The sequence below is a fragment of the Schistocerca cancellata genome, chromosome 4, assembly GCF_023864275.1.
Source record: "Schistocerca cancellata isolate TAMUIC-IGC-003103 chromosome 4, iqSchCanc2.1, whole genome shotgun sequence".
NCBI lineage: Eukaryota > Metazoa > Arthropoda > Insecta > Orthoptera > Acrididae > Schistocerca > Schistocerca cancellata.
In genome coordinates, this window is record NC_064629.1 from 728,716,839 (window position 1) to 728,738,970 (window position 22,132).

At 41.0% G+C, this 22,132-nt stretch overlaps 1 protein-coding gene across 4 annotated transcripts in view; it reads right to left on the reverse strand.

The window, feature by feature from the left end:
• Positions 1 to 22,132, reverse strand: part of LOC126183804 (inner nuclear membrane protein Man1) — a 364,252-nt gene that overhangs the window by 258,816 nt on the left and 83,304 nt on the right. For all 4 annotated transcript variants that reach the window (XR_007536817.1, XR_007536816.1, XM_049926053.1 and 1 more), the window contains exon 2: positions 17,393 to 17,474. Coding sequence is in view for 2 of the 4 variants with exons in the window: in XM_049926053.1 (XP_049782010.1) it covers positions 17,393 to 17,474 (82 nt within the window). In the remaining 2 variants the exon portion in view is untranslated. The remainder of the gene's footprint in view (positions 1 to 17,392; positions 17,475 to 22,132) is intronic.

A 22,132-nucleotide genomic window follows, 5' to 3' on the forward strand; every position in this document is an offset into this window, starting at 1 on the left:
CTCCATCGCAGTCTTTAACACTGGTAGCATGCCGCGACAGCGTGGACGTGAACCGTATGTGCAGTTGACGGACTTTGAGCGAGGGCGTATAGTGGGCATGCGGGAGGCCGGGTGGACGTACCGCCGAATTGCTCAACACGTGGGGCGTGATGTCTCCACAGTACATCGATGTTGTCGCCAGTGGTCGGCGGAAGGTGCACGTGCCCATCGACCTGGGACCGGACCGCAGCGACGCACGGATGCACGCCAAGACCGTAGGATCCTATGCAGTGCCGTAGGGGACCGCACCGCCACTTCCCAGCAAATTAGGGACACTGTTGCTCCTGGGGTATCGGCGAGGACCATTCGCAACCGTCTCCATGAAGCTGGGCTACGGTCCCGCACACCATTAGGCCGTCTTCCGCTCACGCCCCAACATCGTGCAGCCCGCCTCCAGTGGTGTCGCGACAGGCGTGAATGGAGGGACGAATGGAGACGTGTCGTCTTCAGTGATGAGAGTCGCTTCTGCCTTGGTGCCAATGATGGTCGTATGCGTGTTTGGCGCCGTGCAGGTGAGCGCCACAATCAGGACTGCATACGACCAAGGCACACAGGGCCAACACCCGGCATCATGGTGTGGGGAGCGATCTCCTACACTGGCCGTACACCACTGGTGATCGTCGAGGGGACACTGAATAGTGCACGGTACATCCAAACCGTCATCGAACCCATCGTTCTACCATTCCTAGACCGGCAAGGGAACTTGCTGTTCCAACAGGACAATGCACGTCCGCATGTATCCCGTGCCACCCAACGTGCTCTAGAAGGTGTAAGTCAACTACCCTGGCCAGCAAGATCTCCGGATCTGTCCCCCATTGAGCATGTTTGGGACTGGATGAAGCGTCGTCTCACGCGGTCTGCACGTCCAGCACGAACGCTGGTCCAACTGAGGCGCCAGGTGGAAATGGCATGGCAAGCCGTTCCACAGGACTACATCCAGCATCTCTACGATCGTCTCCATGGGAGAATAGCAGCCTGCATTGCTGCGAAAGGTGGATATACACTGTACTAGTGCCGACATTGTGCATGCTCTGTTGCCTGTGTCTATGTGCCTGTGGTTCTGTCAGTGTGATCATGTGATGTATCTGACCCCAGGAATGTGTCAATAAAGTTTCCCCTTCCTGGGACAATGAATTCATGGTGTTCTTATTTCAATTTCCAGGAGTGTATTTTTGAAGGGCACTTATGAAGTGAAGATAGAAACATTGCTTACTTATTTCACAGAAAGAAAACATGGAAAAGAAAAATTTAATGTGCATGAACTTATGACGTGGAATGCTGTATCTAGCAATGAACTAAACATACACTACCAATATTTATCAGGTTACCTTACATACAATATTCTTGAAAGAAATGTGACGGAAGCCCGAACAACAGAGGACTGACATATTAGAACATGCATTGATACTATAAAATGGTGCACTGATAATAGCTAGGCACTAGCTGAAATCTAGATTTGCCAAATAAAACTTGCACGAAAAGGACGACTTATTGCTGTGCGCTATCATTTGAAATATCACTATTTGTTTAATGTAAAAATATGAAAGTGCCCTGACAATGACTACTGTCTCAAAACTTGTCTGTCAGTGGAAAATAAAATTTCACAAGCAACTTTGCTGCTTATCATTCATACAAAAACAAAATTAATTAAGTTATTTAATTAACCAAGAATCAGTTTAGTTTTGAACATAACATTCATACATGATAAAAAGCGCAAATAGTCTTCAACATGCTGCCTGGCATATGTAACATGAAATATGTTTATAATAAGTCAATTTTATACTCTGGACAGTAAAAATCAATTTTAGTACACCGATGAGCTTTAGGGAAAAAACCACAATCACTGTTCACCAATTAGTTGAGTACATGGAATGCTTTGGTCATATCACATAACAAACACTCTCCAAACCACCTCAAATCTATACACAATGGAACTGACTCTAAACTTAACACATTCCACACTATAATACATTATATAGAATATCTTTGAAACATATGGTACTTATTTATGAAGTAATTGTTACTGATTCACTCCCTACAGCGATGTGGTTTTTGGCAGCATGCTGCCACAATCAGGTGCATTACAGTTACATGTACAGTCTTACAGGAAAAAAACTTGGCTGCAGCATAGACTAAATCAGCGTCGTTCACTTTTTATGCACCACCTGGCAACACTGTTGGATGTTTAAATGTATTGAGGAAGCACTGTCATTCTTTGTGATCCATTACAGAGCTGTATCCACGCGTGGTATACTGGTAAACGTTGAGCAATATGGACATACAGTGGTGAATTCGAGACCCATTAATGCCTTATTTTTTTAAATTATATTTTAGGTGTCTGCTAAAGTTATGTTTGATGGAACAACAAGGATAATTTGCTTCACTGTCTAACCCATGAGTAATAGCAAAAACTTCCAGTTAGTGACTGCGTCAAGATTAGAACAATTCTTGCTCAAGAGTTTGCTTGCCCTACACTGGCCGCCAGCCACCTAATGCCAAGTGCCATCCAACCAGGCGAATGCAGCACAGAGAGGTTGGTGTATTTACAACTGTCACTTCCGTATTTGCAGTTCAAATATTTATCTTGCAGTCACATATTGGATTCTGCATGCTTGAAGTTTATGAATGTTGTTCAAGAGTTATAAAATAGTCGCAGCTTGAAAAAGATCCAATAATTGAGACATACTGTTCGCTATGAGTTTATACAGTGGTGGAGGTAACAGAGGCAGTTCAAAATGATTGTATTGTGTGTGCTTTTGGTAAAACACACCACAGAAGGATTTTCTTGTTTCAAAAATGATCACTCTTGAATGAATGATTTTCCACATTCAGGAAGTCACAATAACAGACATATGTCATGAACTGTGACCATTTAAATGTCATGGGACATAAGCAAGGTGTAGAAGTTGGGAGTAGGAGTACTGCTTGCTCTAGTTCCAAGCAACAAAAGGCATGGCTGTTGGTGCATTTTTGCTTGAATGTCATCAGTTCGTTCATTGAGAAATCCTATTCAATATTGTTACTGGTGATGAGTTATGATGCTTTTATGATAACTTCTTAAGAAGAAATTAATGGCCAAGCCATAAAAAGAGAGAGATACTTGGGCAAAGGGGAAGCTGAATATAATATTTTGTATCTGGTGGCTTGAAATGGTTGTTGTGCACTAGAAATCCCTCCCTACAGGCATGGCTATCACAACTCGTGTTTGTTGCCAAAAACTAAGACGCCTTTCGGTCACAGTGTAAGAAAAACAACCTAAAACACTGCATTATGTGTTGCTACTATAAGATAATGCATGCTGCCAATTTCACGAACAAAACGTTCCAGGAGTTTATTTCAAAAGTCATCCCTGTGCACTTATTCCTCTAGTCTTATACCCTCAAATGGTTACCATTTTTATTCCTTATCAAAAAACAGTCAAGAAAATACTTTTCTGGATGAAAATGCACTTCAAATCTAGTTTGAGGACATCTTTAACTCTGATCCACTAGAATTCTGCAGGCACGGAATCTATAAACCACATGAGCACTGATGAGCATCATCAAGACACCTTTTGGTCGCAGTATAAGAAAAGCAATCTAAAACACTGCATCATGTGTTGCTATTACAAGACAATGCACTCTGCTGATTTCACAAATAAAATTATTCAGGAGTTTGTTTTAAATGTCACCCCTATGCACTTCTCGTCTTATATCCTCAAATGCTTACGGATTCTCGGTCCTTATAAAAAAAACTGCCAAGAAAATACAAGATTTCCTTATCGATTTTTGATCTGGCTGCCTACAGATCTGTCAGGAAACTGATAAAAATCTGACCTTCAGAGAGAATGTAAATGAGGGCTGAAGCAGCCTTCACTTCACAGGCAGCAATGTTACCTCAGAGCTAGTGACTAGCTACAGTATTTGTCTTCTCTCACTTATTGCCCCAGTGGTGGCCACAACAGCTAAATCACACCATAAAAGAGGAGATTATTTGCAATTTCCACAAGGAATGACTTTCCCAGTAGGATAATTCTGTGCCATTCAGGAAGTAACTCATCATTCACAGAGCCACCAAATATATTCCGTTTTGTTGCCAAGATTCAGCTATACTTGCAGGAAGAATACCAGGCAATGTGTTCCTTGAGGCAGTTGCAAAGTGCCCACAGATTCTGTCTCGAATATGCAGCTGCCGAGGGCTGGAATACCAAAGCTATACGTCACCGAGTCTTATTCGCATTTCTGTAACTAGGTTTAGGGACTAGAGCATAGTTTACTAATAATATTCAGATGCACCGACTAGGAACTATACATCACAAATCAATAACTGTCACAGTTATTTGTGTTTTTTCTGAAAAGTAAAAAGCTCACCACCAGATATGATACATATTTTTGAGCATCTCCAGTGTTTAGACCGTCAACATTATGAGTAGGCAACACATCCTTTTTTTATTATTACAGACTTGGAAAATACTTTTCTTGAGATCACTGTCATTGACAATATCCCCAAATGAGAGGCACAAGGATACGACCCCACAGCATTGATTGAAAAATGTGAATATCTACAGGGAGACTTCGTAACCTACAAATAACAAAGTTCCAATCAAGAAAGGGTACTGTGCAGGAAACCATATGTGATGACAGAAAATGTGGGCTCAGAAATCCATTGAAAATTAAACCTGACACAGCTAGTGACGCACTTTATCTAATCATATCACCTAAGTTATGCTGTTTTTGAGTCCAGGAACATCATTCCATGTGGAAATTCCAACTAATCTCATCTTTTACACTGTGATTTAGCTGTTCTGGCCACCACTGGGGGCAATAAGTGAGAGATGAGGAATACTGTAGATCGTTACTAGCTCTGACGTAATACGGCTGCCTGTGAAGTGAACGCTGCTTCAGCTCTCATTTACAGTCTCACTGAAGGTCAGAATTTTATCAGTTTTCTGACAGATCTATAGGCAGCCAGATCAAAAATCAATAACAAAATCTTTCGTATTTTATTTATAAACAACCACATTTCTATCCGCTTGAGGGTGACACAGGACAGCAAGTAAACACAGACCATTTTGAAGTCCAGTGTAAGTAATATCACGCAAATTTTTGTCAATATAGGCCCATTTGTGTTACAGATCCCTTTTGATGTTTGGTTTTTGCTGTAAGCTGTATTTCATTTGTATTATTACAGTGCATAATTTAATAGAAGAAAATTTGTCATCAACAGACTATTCTTTCACATTATCTAAAACAATTTGACAATGCTCAGGTAGTTTACAGATTCCACAACAGTAGAATTCAAGTGGATCTGAGTTAAAGCTGTCCTCAATCCCAGGATTCAAGTGCATTTTTGTCCAGAAGGTATTTTCTTGACAGTTTTTTGATAAGGACCGAAAATGGCAAACATTTGAGGGTATAAGACCAAAAGAATAAGTGCATAGGGGTGACATTTAAAACAAACTCCTGAATAATTTTATTTGCGAAATCGGCAGAATGCATTATCATTTAGTAGCAACACATGATGCAGTGTTTTAGGTTGATTTTCTTACACTGCGACCAAATGGTGTCTCAGCTATTGACAACAACTCTCAACAAGTTAACTAATGATCTTTGTGCAAAAATGCAGCAATAGTCATCCCTTTGATTTTTGTTGTTTTGAATTAGAGCAAACAGTACTCTTGCTCCCAACTTCTAAATGTTGCTTATCAAATGCAAATGTCACACAACGTTTAAGTGGTCACAGTTCATCACACACGTCTTATCGAGATTTCCTGATTGTGGAAAATCATTCATGCCAAAACAATCTTTCTTGAAACAAGAAAATGCTTCTTTGATATGTTTCACCAAAAGCACCCACAATACAAATGTTCTGAGGTGCCTCCATTGTCTTCACCCCTCCATTAAACCCATAGTGAAAAAAAATGTCTTTAATGTTAGACCTTTTTCCAGTTGCAACTATTTTACAACTCTCTAACAATGTTCATAAGCTTCACGCATGCAAAATCCAATACGCAACTGCAAGATAAATACTAGAACTCCAAATAAGGAAGTGACAGTAGATAATACACTGGAAATGAAATGAGCGTTTCTCATCATTGAGCGGGAAGCCCCGTACGGGGCAGGCCCAGCAGCCTTGGTGCAGGTCTTATTACATTCGACACCACATTGGGCGACCTGCATGCCATATGATGATGAAGACAACACAACAGCCAGTCCCTGAGCGGAGAAAATCCCTGACCCAGCCGGGAATCGAACAGCAGTCCGTCACGCTGACCATTCAGCTATCGGGGCAGACGATAATACACTAATAGCACTACACTGCGTTCACCTGGTCAGACGGCACCTGACGTTAGGCAGCAGGTGGCGTATGACCAGTAGTAGGAGTCCAGTGGTCACTGTAGGGGGAAGAAACTCACTAGTTTCTGGAAGTTTTTGTTATTACTGGTGGGTCAGTGAAGTGAGGTTCCATTAGACATAACTTTAGCACATATCTGAAATACAATTTTTTTTTTTTTTAAATAAGGCATTGATGGGTCTCAAACTCACGACTTCATAGCCATATTGTGCAACATTTACCACTAAATCACATGCACATACAGCTCTGTAACAGCTTGGGTGGAATGACAGCACTTCCTCCATAAACTTCTGCATCCTACACTGTTGCAAGTTCGTGTATATGGCCAGACTCGGAATTCTGATGGGCAGCAGGTTACATTGGCCACTATAAGTGAACGTCTCCGACTTAGGCAGTGTCTTGCATGAGTAAACTATTGTGAACATGGTGCAGCAACCATGCAAACATATGAAAACAATGGTCAGCAGGCGAGTTGTCCTATGTGAGCAACACGTGCAGCGCATTGTGAAATGTGCAATGTGGTGAAGCAGACGCAATAGTTAGTTTGATATTTTAGCACGAAATGACATTGTTTGTGGTTTAACTTACAATGTCTGAAATTTTGATCAGAGTTGTTCAAGAATGTTTATATTGTGGGACAAGAGAGAAAAAAATTGTCACTTAATGAACAGTGGAAAATCTTGGTCACAATCTAATTTATTGACTTTTTCAGTACATCATCAAAACACAACTGCATTAAAAAGAAAAGGAAGAACTGCAGTATGAAATGTCACAGAACAATTGTATGCACAAAGGTTAGCCATGGCATCAAAACTTACGAAGAAATAAGAGCTACACAGTAGTGGGTACATAAGGTAATGAAAACAGCTCATACATGTATGAAGCCTAGCACCAAACTTTACACACAGACTAGTAGGGTTGCAGAAAACAACTGCCATCAACAGGAGACGTTGGAAACTAATACAGCACATAAATGACCATAAAAAAGTAGCCAACAGAAGATCATACACTGAACATCAATGATGTACTACGCAATTTGTAAACCATAGAGGAACCATGCAGGCATATGATTTTTAAAAACAATTACATACAGCACAGAAAAACTGTAAATAAGGTAATTTTTATGAAGCTACATGACATTTTATGCTGACACTGTACTCATTTATGAACATAAGTCATATTTATTTATTTATTTATTTATTTACTTATTTATTTATTTACTTATATGTCAAGTTCTGTAGGACCAAATTGAGGAGTGCATCTCCAAGGTCATGGAACGTGTCAGTACATGAAATTACAACATAAAAGTAATAATAGATAAAAATAATATGTTTATGGACCCAAAACAAGTCAAGCCATAAGTTTAGTAAATGCAACCAACAATACAAGAAGAATCAACTTAATTTTTCAAGGGACTGCTTGACAGAATAGGAGTGACCCATGAGGAAACTCTTCAGTTTCGAATTTTTAACATTGTGCAGCACTGTCAGCAACTGTGATAATTGAAATTGTAACATGTCAGCCTCATTTACAAATAGAAACCAATCTTTACCCAGGTTTCAGCCAAAATAATTTGGCCTTCTTCAGAAGCCAGTGAAACTGAACTATTGCATGCCAAAGTTTGGCCATGTCAAGTATAAAACTGTAGCACCGTAGTAACCAGTCATAAATCTACATTACTTGGGCTGAAGAGAAACAGCAGACCCCACCGCGTGGACGAGGTCGGCAGGCCGCGACAGATGTGCCGGAACTAAACGCGGTGAGCGGCTGTGTACTGAGAATCGCTGATGGTGCTTCTTGCGTATGCACACGTGGAAATATAGATACGTAACAGTAGCTATCTTTACATTAGGAATTGGATTAATATAACCATTAAAACCTTTAACGGCGTAATATGTAAGAGAACTTACTTCTAAGGAGAATGATACCCCTATAACAGATACGGAGCCCATAAGAAAGACTAGCTATTACTCAGCAAAATTATTTCTCAATTTTGAATACATTGCTCTAACTTTATCTGGTTAATTAATAAACGTATGTGTGGCTATTTACAGGAATGATCTGTAATATCGTGGAGAGTACATCAGTATGACTAAGTATCAATAAAGGCAAAGGCGCCTAAAAACTTAAATGTAGATGAATTTGAATTCACATAGCATTAGTACAAGTAATGAAGATAGCATTAACAAAAATTCTGTAGGGTAGTTAGAAACTTTGGCATGCAATAGTTTAGTGCCACTGGCTTCTGAAGAAGGCCAAATTATTTTGGCTGAAACCTGGGTAAAGATTGGTTTCTATTTGCAACTGAGGCTCATGTGTTACATGTTCTTCAGTCTAGATTTGAAAGTGCGTGGATTACTGCAACGATTTTTGAATCCTAGGGGTAGCTTATTGAAAACGGATGCAGCAGTATACTGCACAGCTTTCTGCACAAGAGTTAAGGAAGTTCGATCCAAATGCAGGTTGATTTCTGCTGAGTATTAACAGAGTGAAAGCTGCTTACTCTTGGGAATAAGCTAATATTGTTAACAAGAAATGACAGTAAGGAATATATATATTGAGAGACCAATGTTCAAATACCAAGACTCGTGAACAGGGGTCGACAAGAGGTTCATGAACTTACACCACTTATTGCCCGAACCACCCATTTCTGAGCCAAAAATATCCTTTTAGAATGGGAAGAGTTACCACAAAACATAATACCATATGACATAAGCAAATTAAAATAAGCAAAGTAGACTACTTTTCATGTCAAATGATCACTTACTTCAGATACTGTTCGGATAGCAAAAATGGCAGTATTAAGTCTTTGAACAAGATCCTGAACGTGGGCTTTCAACAACAGTTTACCATCTATTTGAACACCAAGAAATTTGAACTGTTCAGTTTCACTAATCTTATGCCCATTCTGTGAAATTAAAACGTCAGGTTTTGTTGAATTGTGTGTTAGAAGCTGTAAAAACTGACCAATCCTAAAAAATAATTTACAAATTTAGCTAAATACAGGGCTAACACGAGCAGCACGGTACTTTAATATTCTGCTAGGCACTCCATCATACCCATGAGAGTCCTTAGTCTTCAGTGATTTAATTATTGACTCATTCTCCCCGTTGTCTGCATCACAGTGGAGTATTGCAGACATCAATCTCAGAAAGGCATTTGCCAAGAGAGTTATAATGTTCTGTTGTGACTCGCCGAACTTTCAAAGTGCTGCCGCGCAGTTACACGCGTCCTCTACTTGCGGCGCTGTCTGCCAGCCATGCAGCAGCCGCGCCACCTACGCGGTCAGCCAGCCAGCAGCCGCTAGACTTGGACTCGGGCTGACTTGACTGTTACAGTGTACACACGTCTTACTTGATCTGTGACTTACATGTATTGTGTCGTCCTTGAAATATATTTGTTAAACTTGACATTATAACAACTGGCGATGAGGTAGTGAATTTTTCTTTTTCATCGTTGACCCACAGGTTTCCATGGCTACTTTAGAGCAACTATTGCAAGGTCTCATTGAACAGCAAATGCTTCTCACATCTGCGATTCGTGATTTCGTCGTGGCATCCAATGCGGGGCATCTCTCGTCATTGTCTCTACCTACTTTTCCTCCTTACGACGAGACGGCGGAAGAATGGTCTGATTACGAAAAACATCTTAGACAGCACTTCTTGACATTTCATGTTGCAGACGACCAAACATGTAAGTATCTGTTCCTTTGATGGATTTCACCTCAAATGTATCAGTTGTTGTCGCAATTGGCTCCTTTGAAAGATCCTGCGTCTTTGTCCTTTGCTAAAATGTGCTCACTTCTGTCCGTATATTTTTCAAAAGCATACGCATGTGGTAGCCTCTCGTGTTGCCTTTTATCATTGTCAAAAACAACCAAATCAATTCTATCGCACTTGGGCTGCTGGACTTCATGGTCTCAGTCGAAAGTGTCAATTTGTTACTGATGTTCACAAAGAATCCTACACCGATTCCATGTTACGGGGATGCTATTAACCGGTCGGCGCCCAACAAGGAAGTTAGGCAACGTGCTCTTCAGTTGGCAAATCCGACTCTAGATAAAGTCCTATCCATCGCTCAGTCTTTTGAAATTTTTTGCGCCGCTGGAGTGCAAATAGAGACATGGGGTGACGTCGGGGATGTACAACCTCTGTGCGCTGTTGACGAAGCGTGCGGCGTGTCCCCGCTACCGACGTGGCCGCAGTACGCTCCCAAGCGCAGCCTCGGCCTAACCATAAACAAACCTCTAAGAAACAGCAGCAAAACCCACGGCAACTTCCTTCATGTCTGCAGTGTTTTACGAAACATTCACGGGAGGATTGTCCCCAACGTTGGGCCGTGTGTTACAAATGCAAAAAGAAGGGTCATGTGTCATCCGTTTGCAAATCCGACCGCATACCTGACGTTCATGAATGTGACGCTGATTCTGCTTCTGTGTTGTCTGTCAATGGTACTTCTTCCCTTTCAGAGAAGTTATTCCTCACTGTCCAAATCCTTGGTCGGGATGTTCGCATGCAGGTGGATACTGGTTCTGCTGCCACTATCATCAATTCTCAGACGTATCTTCAGTTGGGTTCTCCAATCCTATCACCTGTCACTAGGCAATTACGGATGTACAATAAACAAAAGATTTCTCTCTTGGGACAATTTAATGCTGAGGTATCTTACAAATCCATCGTTCCCACTGTTCCCATATTTGTGGCTGACCATAGTAACACGGAGAATCTTTTTGGTTTCGATGCCTTTCGCATTTTTGGGTTCTCCATAGACGACTCTGTCAATATTGTCTCTGATGCTATTCCTTATGCTCAATTGGATTCCTTGTCGACGACATTTTCGTCCCTTTTTTCTCCTGGATTAGGCCGTGCAAATTACTTTGAAGCTCATATCACGCTCAAACCCACTGCTCAGCCTAAGTTTTTCCGGGCCCGGCCCATTCCTGTGGCCCTTCATGATCGGGTCAAACGGGAGCTGGATCGTCTCACTGCTTCGGGGGTCTTGCTTCCTGTCACTTCCAGTGAGTGGTCCTCTCCTGTTGTTGTCGTTGCTAAGCCCAACGGTGATATTCATCTCTGTGGCGATTTCAAAGTCACTGTAAATGCTCAATGCCTCATCGACACTTACCCTATGCCCCGACCTGAAGAATTGTTCACTAAACTTGCTGGAGGCCAGTATTTTTCTAAACTTGACCTGTCAGAAGCTTATCATCAATTTCCTCTCGACGCTGCTTCCCGGCAGTTCCTGGTCCTTAACACGCCTTTTGGCCTCTGTCAATACCAACGATTGCCTTTCGGTGTTGCCAGAGCCCCTGCTCTCTTTCAGCGATTCTTGGAACAATTATTGCTCCCTGTCCCTGGGCCTATAAATTACATGGACGACATTGTTGTCACAATCCACCACTGAAGAACATCTTCAGAATCTCCGCACACTTTTTCATGTCTTACAGACTGCCGGTCTTAAGTGTAATCTTCAGAAATCAAAATTTTTTCAGACATTTATCACGTACTTGGGGTTTCAACTCTCTCGGGATGGTATTCGTCCACTTCAGCAAACTGTCACTGCGATTGATGCCCTTCCTCGCCCTACATCTGTTACGGAACTGCAGGCCTTCTTGGTGAAAATAGCATACTATCTCAGGTTTTTACCGTATGCGGCTTCTGTGGCTCAGCCGTTGCATCGCCTGTTGCATAAAAACATGCCCTTACACTGGTCCGCGTCATGCTATGCGGCTTTCCAGAAATTGAAGACTATGCTGAAACAGGCCCCGTGCCTGGCTACTTATCAACCTGGCCAACATCTTGTTCTTGCCACGGACGCCTCTCAATACGGGGTTGGTGCAGTCCTTGCACACTATTTTTCTGACGGTTCTGAACAACCCATTGCTAATGCCTCCAAAACGGTCACGGATGCTCGACGAAAATATTCTCAAATTGAAAAAGTAGCTTTGGCCATTTTTTTCTCTATGGATCCAAATTTCATCTTGTTATGGACCACAAACCACTTGTTTCCTTGTTTCATCCATCAATGTCACTTCCCGACAAAGCTGCACACCGCCTCCAGCGTTGGGCTCTTTACTTGTCTCGTTTCAACTATGAGATTCATTTCTGGCCGACAGCTCAATATGCAAATGCTGATGCACTGTCTCGCCTTCCCATGGGTCCTGATCTGGCATTCAATAGGGATGAACTTCTGTGTTTCCACCTGGATGTTGCCGAGCAGCGGATTGTGGACGGGTTCCTCATCACCGGGGACCGGCTGGCGGCTGCTGCGGGTTCTGATCCTACTCTCTCCCGGGTTTTACGCTGTATTCAGAAGGGTTGGCCAGATCGTCTGTCCACCAAGACTTCTGATCCGTTGCGGAACTACTATGCTTTGCGTTACCGCCTCAAGGCTAGGGATGGTGTTATCCTCCTTTCCACCAAAAATGTTTCACCGCGTGTTGTGGTACCTGCGTCTTTGCGTGTTTCTGTCTTGCGCCTTCTTCACCAAGGGCACTAGGGTGTCTCTCGCACAAAATCTCTGGTGTGCCATCATATGTACTGACCCGGCATCAAATCTAAAATCGCACACATGGTCGCTGCCTGTGGCCCTTGTGCATCACAGGCCGCTGCCCCGATGTCATCTTTGTCACCGTGGCCTTCGCCTGAGAAGCCCCGGGAGCGTATTCATGCTGACTTCACGGGACCTTTTTTTGCTACTTATTGGCTTCTCGTTTTTGACGCCTACTCTAACTTTCCTTTCATTGTCCATTGCACGTCGCCTACCACCGCGGCAACCACCAATGCTCTAGCTCGCATTTTCTCTTTGGAAGGCCTTCCCTCTACTCTTGTTACTTACTGATAATGGTCCGCAATTTGCCTCTTCCGATTTTGTGGATTTTTGTGCCCGTCACGGCGTCATGCATGTCACGACCCCTCCATTCCATCCACAGTCAAATGGTGAGGCTGAACGACTAGTCCGCACATTTAAGGCTCAGATGAGGAAACTCCTGATTTCTTCTGCTGATGATGCGCTTCTCCAATTTCTGGCTTCTTACCGTTTCACCCCCATGGGCGACCACAGCCCAGCTGAGCTCTTACATGGCCGACAGCCCCGCATGCTACTTCATCTTCTGCGGCCTTCCACCTCACAGCCGTGGGTGCCTTTGCTTGGCCGGTTCACCGCCGGCAGCCTTGTATGGGTACGGGGATATGGCAGGCTGTCAAAATGGAGTCCTGTCCGCATCTTACGACACCGTGGCCGACGCCTGTATGAAATCCAGATGGACACGAGTGTTGCAGTGTGTCATTCGGACCAGCTTCGGCCTCGTGTGCCGACAACACCTGTTCAGAATGCCGCTACACCACCTTCGGCTCTACCTGACGCCTGGGATCTTGGAATCTCTCATTACTCACAACGCAGTCCTCTCACCATCATCTCTGTGCCAGTACAAGAACTGACACCACCAGGAGATGTGCCCATGCAGGAACCAGATGACCATCATCTGTCGGAGCAACTCTACTCGCCTCCTCCTCCTACGGATGGCGACACATCCCCCATGTCTCCTGTTATAACAACCGGACTTGCCGCAACGGGCAAATTGGTGCACGGGGCCCCAGTAGATTCGACCCCCACGTCTCCTGTCAACTCAACCCGTTATCATCAGGGACACTTCCGTCCGTACGGGAAGCCTCCTCCTCGAGACTTTACAGCCAGTCAAACAACACCTATGGACGTTAGCAATCTACAGGCCACCTCCATCAAGACCAGTTCAAAAAATTCAAAGGGGGGAAAAGTGTTGTGACTTGCCGATCTTTCAAAGTGCCGCCACGCAGTTACACGCATCCTCTACATGTGGCGCTGTCTGCCAGCCATGCAGCAGCCGCGCCACATAAGTGGCCAGCCAGTCAGCGGCCGCTAGACTTGGACTCAGGCTGATTTAACTGTTACAGTGTACACACGTCTTACTCTGTTTACTTGATCTGTGACTTACATGTATTGTGTCGTCCTGGAAATACATTTGTTAAACTTGACATTATAACACGTTCCCTCGTAGAAACTAAATTTTTATTTAATTCATCAGCAATCCTCAGAAAATGATTGTTAAATACTGTACATATATCTTAATTTATCAGTAACAGAAATATTGTTACTACGAACTGACTTTATATTATCAACCATGTGCTGCTGACCAGACACTTCCTTATTTACATATTTTATATCTTGCATGCTGTTATAATTTACATGATATTGATAACTGCTGTATGTTAAGTAACTGTAGCAGCCAACATTCCACATGGAATCCATGTACTTTTTATTTATTGTTAGTCTTTGCAACACACTTTTTTTTTTAATACTATGCCCACATGGTTCCTCCATGGTTTTCAAATTGTATAGTAGATAATCTATGTTCAGTATATGATTTGTTTGTTTGTTACTTTTTTCAACAGTCATTTATGCACTGTATTGGTTGCCTATGCCATCTGGTGATGGCAGCTGTTTTCCTTACCACTACTGGTTTGTATGTACAGTTTGGCACTAGACCTCTGTTGCAAGCTCTTTGCTTTCCATATTTTGGCAGTAGATAATGAGGACCAAAACAAGAAAAAAATGTCCATTTTGCTACTAGTAAACAGGTGCTCTTATATCTTAAGATACACATTTAAGACCCAATGTTTACTGGACTTTTTTTCCAATCCTTACTACCTCCTCCCAAAATTTGGAGATCTTTGCAGTAGAAGCAGCCCACTGTCAGAGGTATCAGAATAATTTTCGCTTATAACTTTCAACTCTGTCATTTTCAGATCGGGGTCCCTCATCTCACATTGATACAGTTATCCTTTCCCACTGTCCTTGAATTTGTAGCATCATTACAGAATCACCCTGTATCATCCAAAAGAACATTTTACCACCATTCTTGCCCAAGATCATCAGTCACTGTCTTTAGCATCACCTACAGTCATTGTCCTTTCTGGAAAAGGCCTCATTAAATTCATTAAGTATTACTTTAGAGGAAATGCTGTACCCCTATAAAACATATGAACACTTGGTAGAAGATCTGGGCAAAAATTCTTCTTTGGGTACTTTTAGTCACCCTACTTCTACTGTATGTCAGATGGGGGCAGGCATCAGAAATACCTGTGTCACTATCTTTGCTGTCAGAGCCTACATTCACCGTAACAAACCTATAATTTTCATCAGTGACAGCTACTAATCCAATCGAAAAGAAGGATTTGTAGTACGTGGAACCAGAATTACAATTACTCTTACTCTCTCTCTCTCTCTCTCTCTCTCTCTCTCTCTCTGTCTCTCTTTTAAAAAAATACAAATATGTTTCCCATCAATACTCCAAATACAGTGAAAATGTGAGTTGGTGGAACTGTACTGACTGCATTCAATTGCAGAACAGGTTTTATGGCATCCATGATGTAATCAAATGTTGTAGGTAACGTTTGAGCATACTTCAATAGCAAAGGCTGATATTTCAATTCTTCATATAAATAATTAAGTTCTCCATGAATATGCTTTTCAAAATATGAACTATTAGTTTCATTGCTTTATCATTGACAATGTTTCTTCAGTATTCCATCTTTAAGATACAAGTTTTCCTTTAAAAATGTCCATAATGAATGTACTGCGTTACCTGGGTGGGGGTGCTGACAGTGGAATAACATGCCTACTTCCACAAACAGCTCATGACTGAGCTGCTAAGACAGTGTGCCTGGTGCCAACAAACTGAAGTAAAATACTTCAACTTCCATTTTCTCCATAATATAGCAAGAGATGGCTTTGGTTCCAGCTTTAAAAACAACTTTGATATGTTAGCTGCATTTAATATGCACTGTAAACCCTTGAAATTTTATCCTACTTAGAAATTAAGTATCACAATAACTATGACCAAAATTGAAAAAAAAAACACACACTTCATCATCTGACTGTGATTTCAAACTATGTGATATGAAGAAAATCAATTTTGTGTGCTAATTAGTTTCCTCAGAATCGAATAAGAAGTATAAAATGGCGAAGAAAACACAAAAAGCAAAAATGTGGTTTTTAATTTTTTAAAGGAACAGATTCTAATCTTTTCAAGGAACGGAATAATCTCTACCGATAAACTAACTCCAGGAGTTGATGTAGCTTTATTTTATTAACATGAAGTATTTTTTGAAGCAGGAAAATCAGAAAATTCATTTTTCTTGTGTATTGGAATCTGTCACCACATGGCTGGGCTGTGCACATAGGACAGTGCAATCACTTCACACTAAATCGCTCGCCTACTTGGATGGTCCCACACTGCACCACATTCGCATCAGACCACTCACATAGGATGAGGTGTTAGTTTCTGCAGCAGCAGGCTGGCAGCCATGTTTTTTCCTAAGACTGTACATGACATTACGTTAATCTGAAGTATGAGGAGGATTGTTTGCTACATGTACATCTTACTTCAGGTTAATGTGTATACATCTAACTGCAATGCACCTGATGACAAAGGCAGCATACTACTGAAACGTTTCACCCTAATAAACATTGGTAAAAAGTGACTGAGGCAGTCAAAATTATTTTAAAAATATACAACACAGTTGCAGACCTCAAAGAGTTCCACATAACATAGATAAATTTAAGTATAAGTTACTTATTGAATATTACTTAGACACAGCTGCTATGTGAAATAATTGCAACCAGATTAAAACATGTAAAATCACCAGCAGGCTAAAACAGTTTCAATTTCTCAGCATTTGTTATTACAACCATTACACCCATGCCTGTCCAAATCTGACACACAATATTTTCACAATAATCTGTCAAACTCAACATAGTGATCTTCGATAACTAGCAGGTTACGTATACATCACGGTTATAAGGCACAAACACTAAAACTGCTTGTGCCTGATGCTGACCTTAGGTGGTCGAAACTGGTTGTGAACATAGTATCTAACACTGCAGCTTTGGCTGTCAATTAAGATTCTATAAATATGTAAAAGCTAACGAGTTGCTAATTGCAGTATTAAATACTATGAAAGAGAAATAAATTCCATGCTACCTGGGTTGTGGAATATACCCATTGTTTTCTATACGGCTGTCTGACACACGAGAACGCCTTGAAAAGCCTGACATCAGAGAACCTAGAAAAAAAAAAAAAAAAAAAAAACACTTTTCTTGAAGCAATGAAAATAGACTTATTCTATATACATTTCTATAATATAAAAATGGACATGCATTTACATTTTTGTTCTGCACATTTCATTTTAAAATAACAGTTTTCATTGACTGTAATAATTAAAATGATGATTTTTTTTTTTTTATTTCTTGTGTATGATGAAGGGTTACAACTGGAGGAAAATATCTAAAAATTTTACATATTTAGAACAGCTGCCTGGGTCAGGGGATACTTACCATTTCATCCCATCTAGTGAGTCTCCCCTGACCCGGGGTTCTGGGTGACTTTTCCAAACTGTACCCCTTTCCCTAAACCTCTTCAGTCATTTTCCTTCACCCCTCTTCCCTCCCCTTCAACTCTCCTGTCCGAAGAAGGAGCCACTGGCTCTGAAAGCTTGCATAAATTAAACTTTTTGCCGCCACTTATGAGTAGATTTCTTTTTTATCAATCCAGCTACCTTATATTGTCAAAAATTGGTTATTTTGATTGTTATATTAGCCATGTGGCCATCATTCCTTCTTATGTAACCCTTGTGTCAGTCTTTGTTGTCGTCTGTTTTCTACCTTATATGCTAGTAGTCCGATCATTTATTAATCTGTACCACCCAGATTAATCAACACTTTGCCCCTACATCTTTTCTAGTACTGATTTCCATGCACATAGATGGGCCCATTGTTATTTGTAAATTTGCAGAAAACAATTTGTTTACAGTTCACTATACTGCAGGGCCTTCTCTCGATCATCTTTCGCCAATTTATTTGCAAATTTGACAGCTACTTTCTTTCCCAACCTCCACTTACCTTGTTTATACGCCAATTCTTTCACATTTTTGAGCGTTTGTTTTTCATCAAACTGCACTGGTCGACTTTCACTGCTATCTCGTACGTTATTTTATCTGCCAAGCAAAGTAGTTTACATTTTCTTTTATGACTTTCTCTTTCTATTTGCCCAGTTTTGAAAATTTTGTTTCCTTTCATGACATTCCCTACAGATTTCTTTCTTTTCCATTTTTTTTTTTTTTTTGTGTGTCATACAGACCACTCTTCTCACCCACTCACTGTCTCTTGTTAGCCATTATCTTTTCTCACAACTTTCGTAAAAATCCTCCTGATTTTTCCAAATTTTTCTCATCTTTTCTTCCATTTTTCTATCTATTTTCATCCTCTGCCTCTCATTTTTGCCACTCCCACCATTTCTAACACTCCAAACTTTCCTCTCTTGCCGTGATGAATCCCATCACATAATACATCTGTTCTGTTTCAAAACATGCTTCTGCACTATCAAAACTAAGGTCCCACATTCTGTTTCTTGAGACCTGCTTGTCCCTTGGAATTACTCCCAAAGGCCCAACACAAAGTCCCTGTCTCTGGATGAAATCCTACTCTACACCGCGCTCTTTAAGAGTTTCAAATACAGCAATCTCTTGCACTAACCCGACTCATCTGTGACCTATAGCCCTCATCTGCCAATTTCCACTCCACCGGATCTCTCTCTTTCCACAAAATTCTGCAGTTATCTGCCTCTCTTGCTTCCTTGGATAGTATCATCCGCCAAGCCACCATCAGACCGCAACAACATGCCAGACTTCAGCCCAAAAACTATCCCAGCTTCTCCTAAACTAGCTCAACAGTTGTGTTTCCCTTCCTGCCCCTCTGCAGCTCTCCAAACAGCCACACCATCAACCACCACTCCTCTCCCACAAACCAAGCTTGGCCAACCTCTTTAACATCCCACAACCTTCACCATTGCCTCCCAGACAAGTAACAACTCATAATCACAAGAACCAGTCACAACAGTACAGTGTTATCAACCTCTTGTCTAAAGCACTTTCCCCTCCTGCTTTCTCATCCCATCTGGTAAGTCTCCCCTGACCCGGAATTCTGGGTGACTTTTCCGAACTGTACCCCCTTTTCCTAAACCTCTCCAATCATTTCCCTTCATCCCAATTTTTTTCCCTTCAACTCTTCTGCCAGAAGAAGGAGCCACTGGCTCTGAAAAATTACATTATACTTTACTCTCTATATACGAATATATGAGGTGGATATTGACTCATCGGCAGCCCCAACGAGTGGAGTGGGGGGCTTCAGCCCAGGCCCAAGGATTTCAAACCCTATGGTGCTCAGTTGGCAAATATCAGATTGCTTTTGTAAAATAAATTTTGAATCATAATAAATAAAATAACACTACTCCAGCATCAGCATACCTTATCTAGTCCTTGCTTTCCACTTTAGTTCTTCACTTTTACAATTCTTACATGCTACCTGCTTACTATTCTATTTCATGTTTAATCTTGAATGCACAATATTCTGATTCCATTACAAGATGATTTTACACAAAATATAAGAAAATATTTCGCATTCACGATTACATGCAAAATAAAGATATCTATTTCTATATAGTTGTCCTGGAAGAATCATAAAAGTGAAGAAATGAAATGGCGGAAAGGAGGTACACTGGCCATGCTGATGCTCGGAAGCAAAGGGGTATTATTGTTCTTTTGTTCATCTGTAAAAGAGCCAACTTACATAGGAACTCTTGTGTAACTTGATCTGACATTAATTACTAGCATGCAGAGGTTCATCTCAGAAATTTTTGGTAGCCAAATAATGGAAATTGCCTCAGAATGTAAGAGCTTTTGAGACACTGTGATCCAGTTCTTGCAAAACACATCAGAGAGGGACAAGAAACTGGAAAGCATTTACAAGTGCAATATTTGCCACAAATGATACTCTGATTGAATTCATTTCTAGTTACCCTCGTCACAGCAGGAGTGCCATCTTGGAACAAAGAGAAAATGAGAAGCATATTCAATTACTGTTGATGCAACTCCTGAGTCAAATCATGCCGAACAGATGACATTCATCCTGCCTTATATTTACTTCAATAAGGAAATTGATAAACATGAAATAAATAGAATTTGTAGATTGTAATCAGAGACCAGGAGTTGCTATTGCACATTTTATATGATCAATATTTGTGAAATACTTAATTCCCACCAGTGAACGATACAAACAAGATTATAACAACAGATGTAGCATGACAGGGTCTCAAAGGAGGTCAGACCCATTTCCTTCAGTGGAACCCTATTGCAAAATTTTCTCTGAGTGCTTGGCATAGCCTCATGTGGACTACATGCAGCTGTGAGTTGTCACAAAGCAGATTCTGTTTTTGGAGTGATTCAGTTCCTTCTAAAACAGTGTGTTAGATGTTCTTCATATACCACGTCTGATATCCAGTGGCGTGTTCGGGTTGACACTGTAAACCAACTGCAGTTCACTTTGATAAGATTGCTATTGCTGTTGGAACTCTCAGTAGGTCAACTCTGTCAGCCGAAGCACATTCTGTGGTACAGGGTGTTTTGAATTATGTGAGATGTTTCAAGTGTTTAATCATGGCATCAATTTGTCTACAGTTGTTGACACCAAATGACTACAGAAGCAAATAATTAAAAGATTGAAATAATATCACTGATGTTGAAGTAAGACACTTTGAGAGCTTATCAAATGACTTAAAATATTTGTGCAAAATTTGAGACACCATTCTCTCTGAATCTAATGTAGTTGCCAGGGCAATTAATATCAATCCTCAATTTTTGGATGTGCACTCCAAGTAGAGGAAACTATTTCCTGATGGAACCAGGAATGAAGTGACAAATATGAATTCACGGAAGATTATTCATAATAAACTTTTTTTTTTATTAACAGCCTAGTGTCTACCTTGAAAACCCAATTAAGAAACAGAAGAATTTAGATGAAACTTCTGGGTTTTTATGGAAATAAACAGATATGACTGAATCAGGTTACTGAGGCATGCAAGTTACTCATCACTGAATACCATAATGATGGCACAACAGATTTAGAAGAATGTATCACAGAAAAATTACTCTGAGCAGACAGTTAGAGAACCAACTCGTGAAGGTAATGTCTTAGACCACCTAGCAACAAACAGACCTGAACTTATTGAATCAATTAATGTAGAGAAAGATATCAGTGATGATAAGAGTGTGTTAGCAACTATGATTACAGGTTTTACAAGGAATATTAAGAAAGGTATTAAGATTTTTTGCTCAGCAAGAATGACAGGATATAAATTGCACAGTATATGTGTGACTACACATACATTCAGTGATGAGGACGAAGATGTGCAGCACAAATGAAAAAAATTCAAAAGCACTGTTCCATATGCCTTAGACAGGTATGTTCCTAGCAAAGTCTTAAGGGATGTGAAACACCCACCGAGGTTTAACAGCAATGTTAGAAAACTGCTCCGTAAACAAAGAGAGCTTCATCTCATAGTCAAAAGTAGTCAAAACCTAGCTGACAAACAAAAGGTGAATGAAGCGAAAATAAGTGTAAGGAGTGCAATGAAGGAAGCGTTCTATGACTTTGAAAGTAAAATTTTGTCACTTCCTCTGAGTAAAAATCTTAAGCGGTTTTGGTCTTACACAAAATCAGTAAGTGGTTCGAAATCATCTATTCATCCACTCTGAGACCATATTGCCACCAAAACAGAAATAACAAAGAGAAGGCCAAAATACTGAATTCGGCCTTCCAAAATTCTTTCACCATGAAATATCGTAACACAGTCCTTCCTTTCAATCATCGTACAAATGTCAAAATGGCA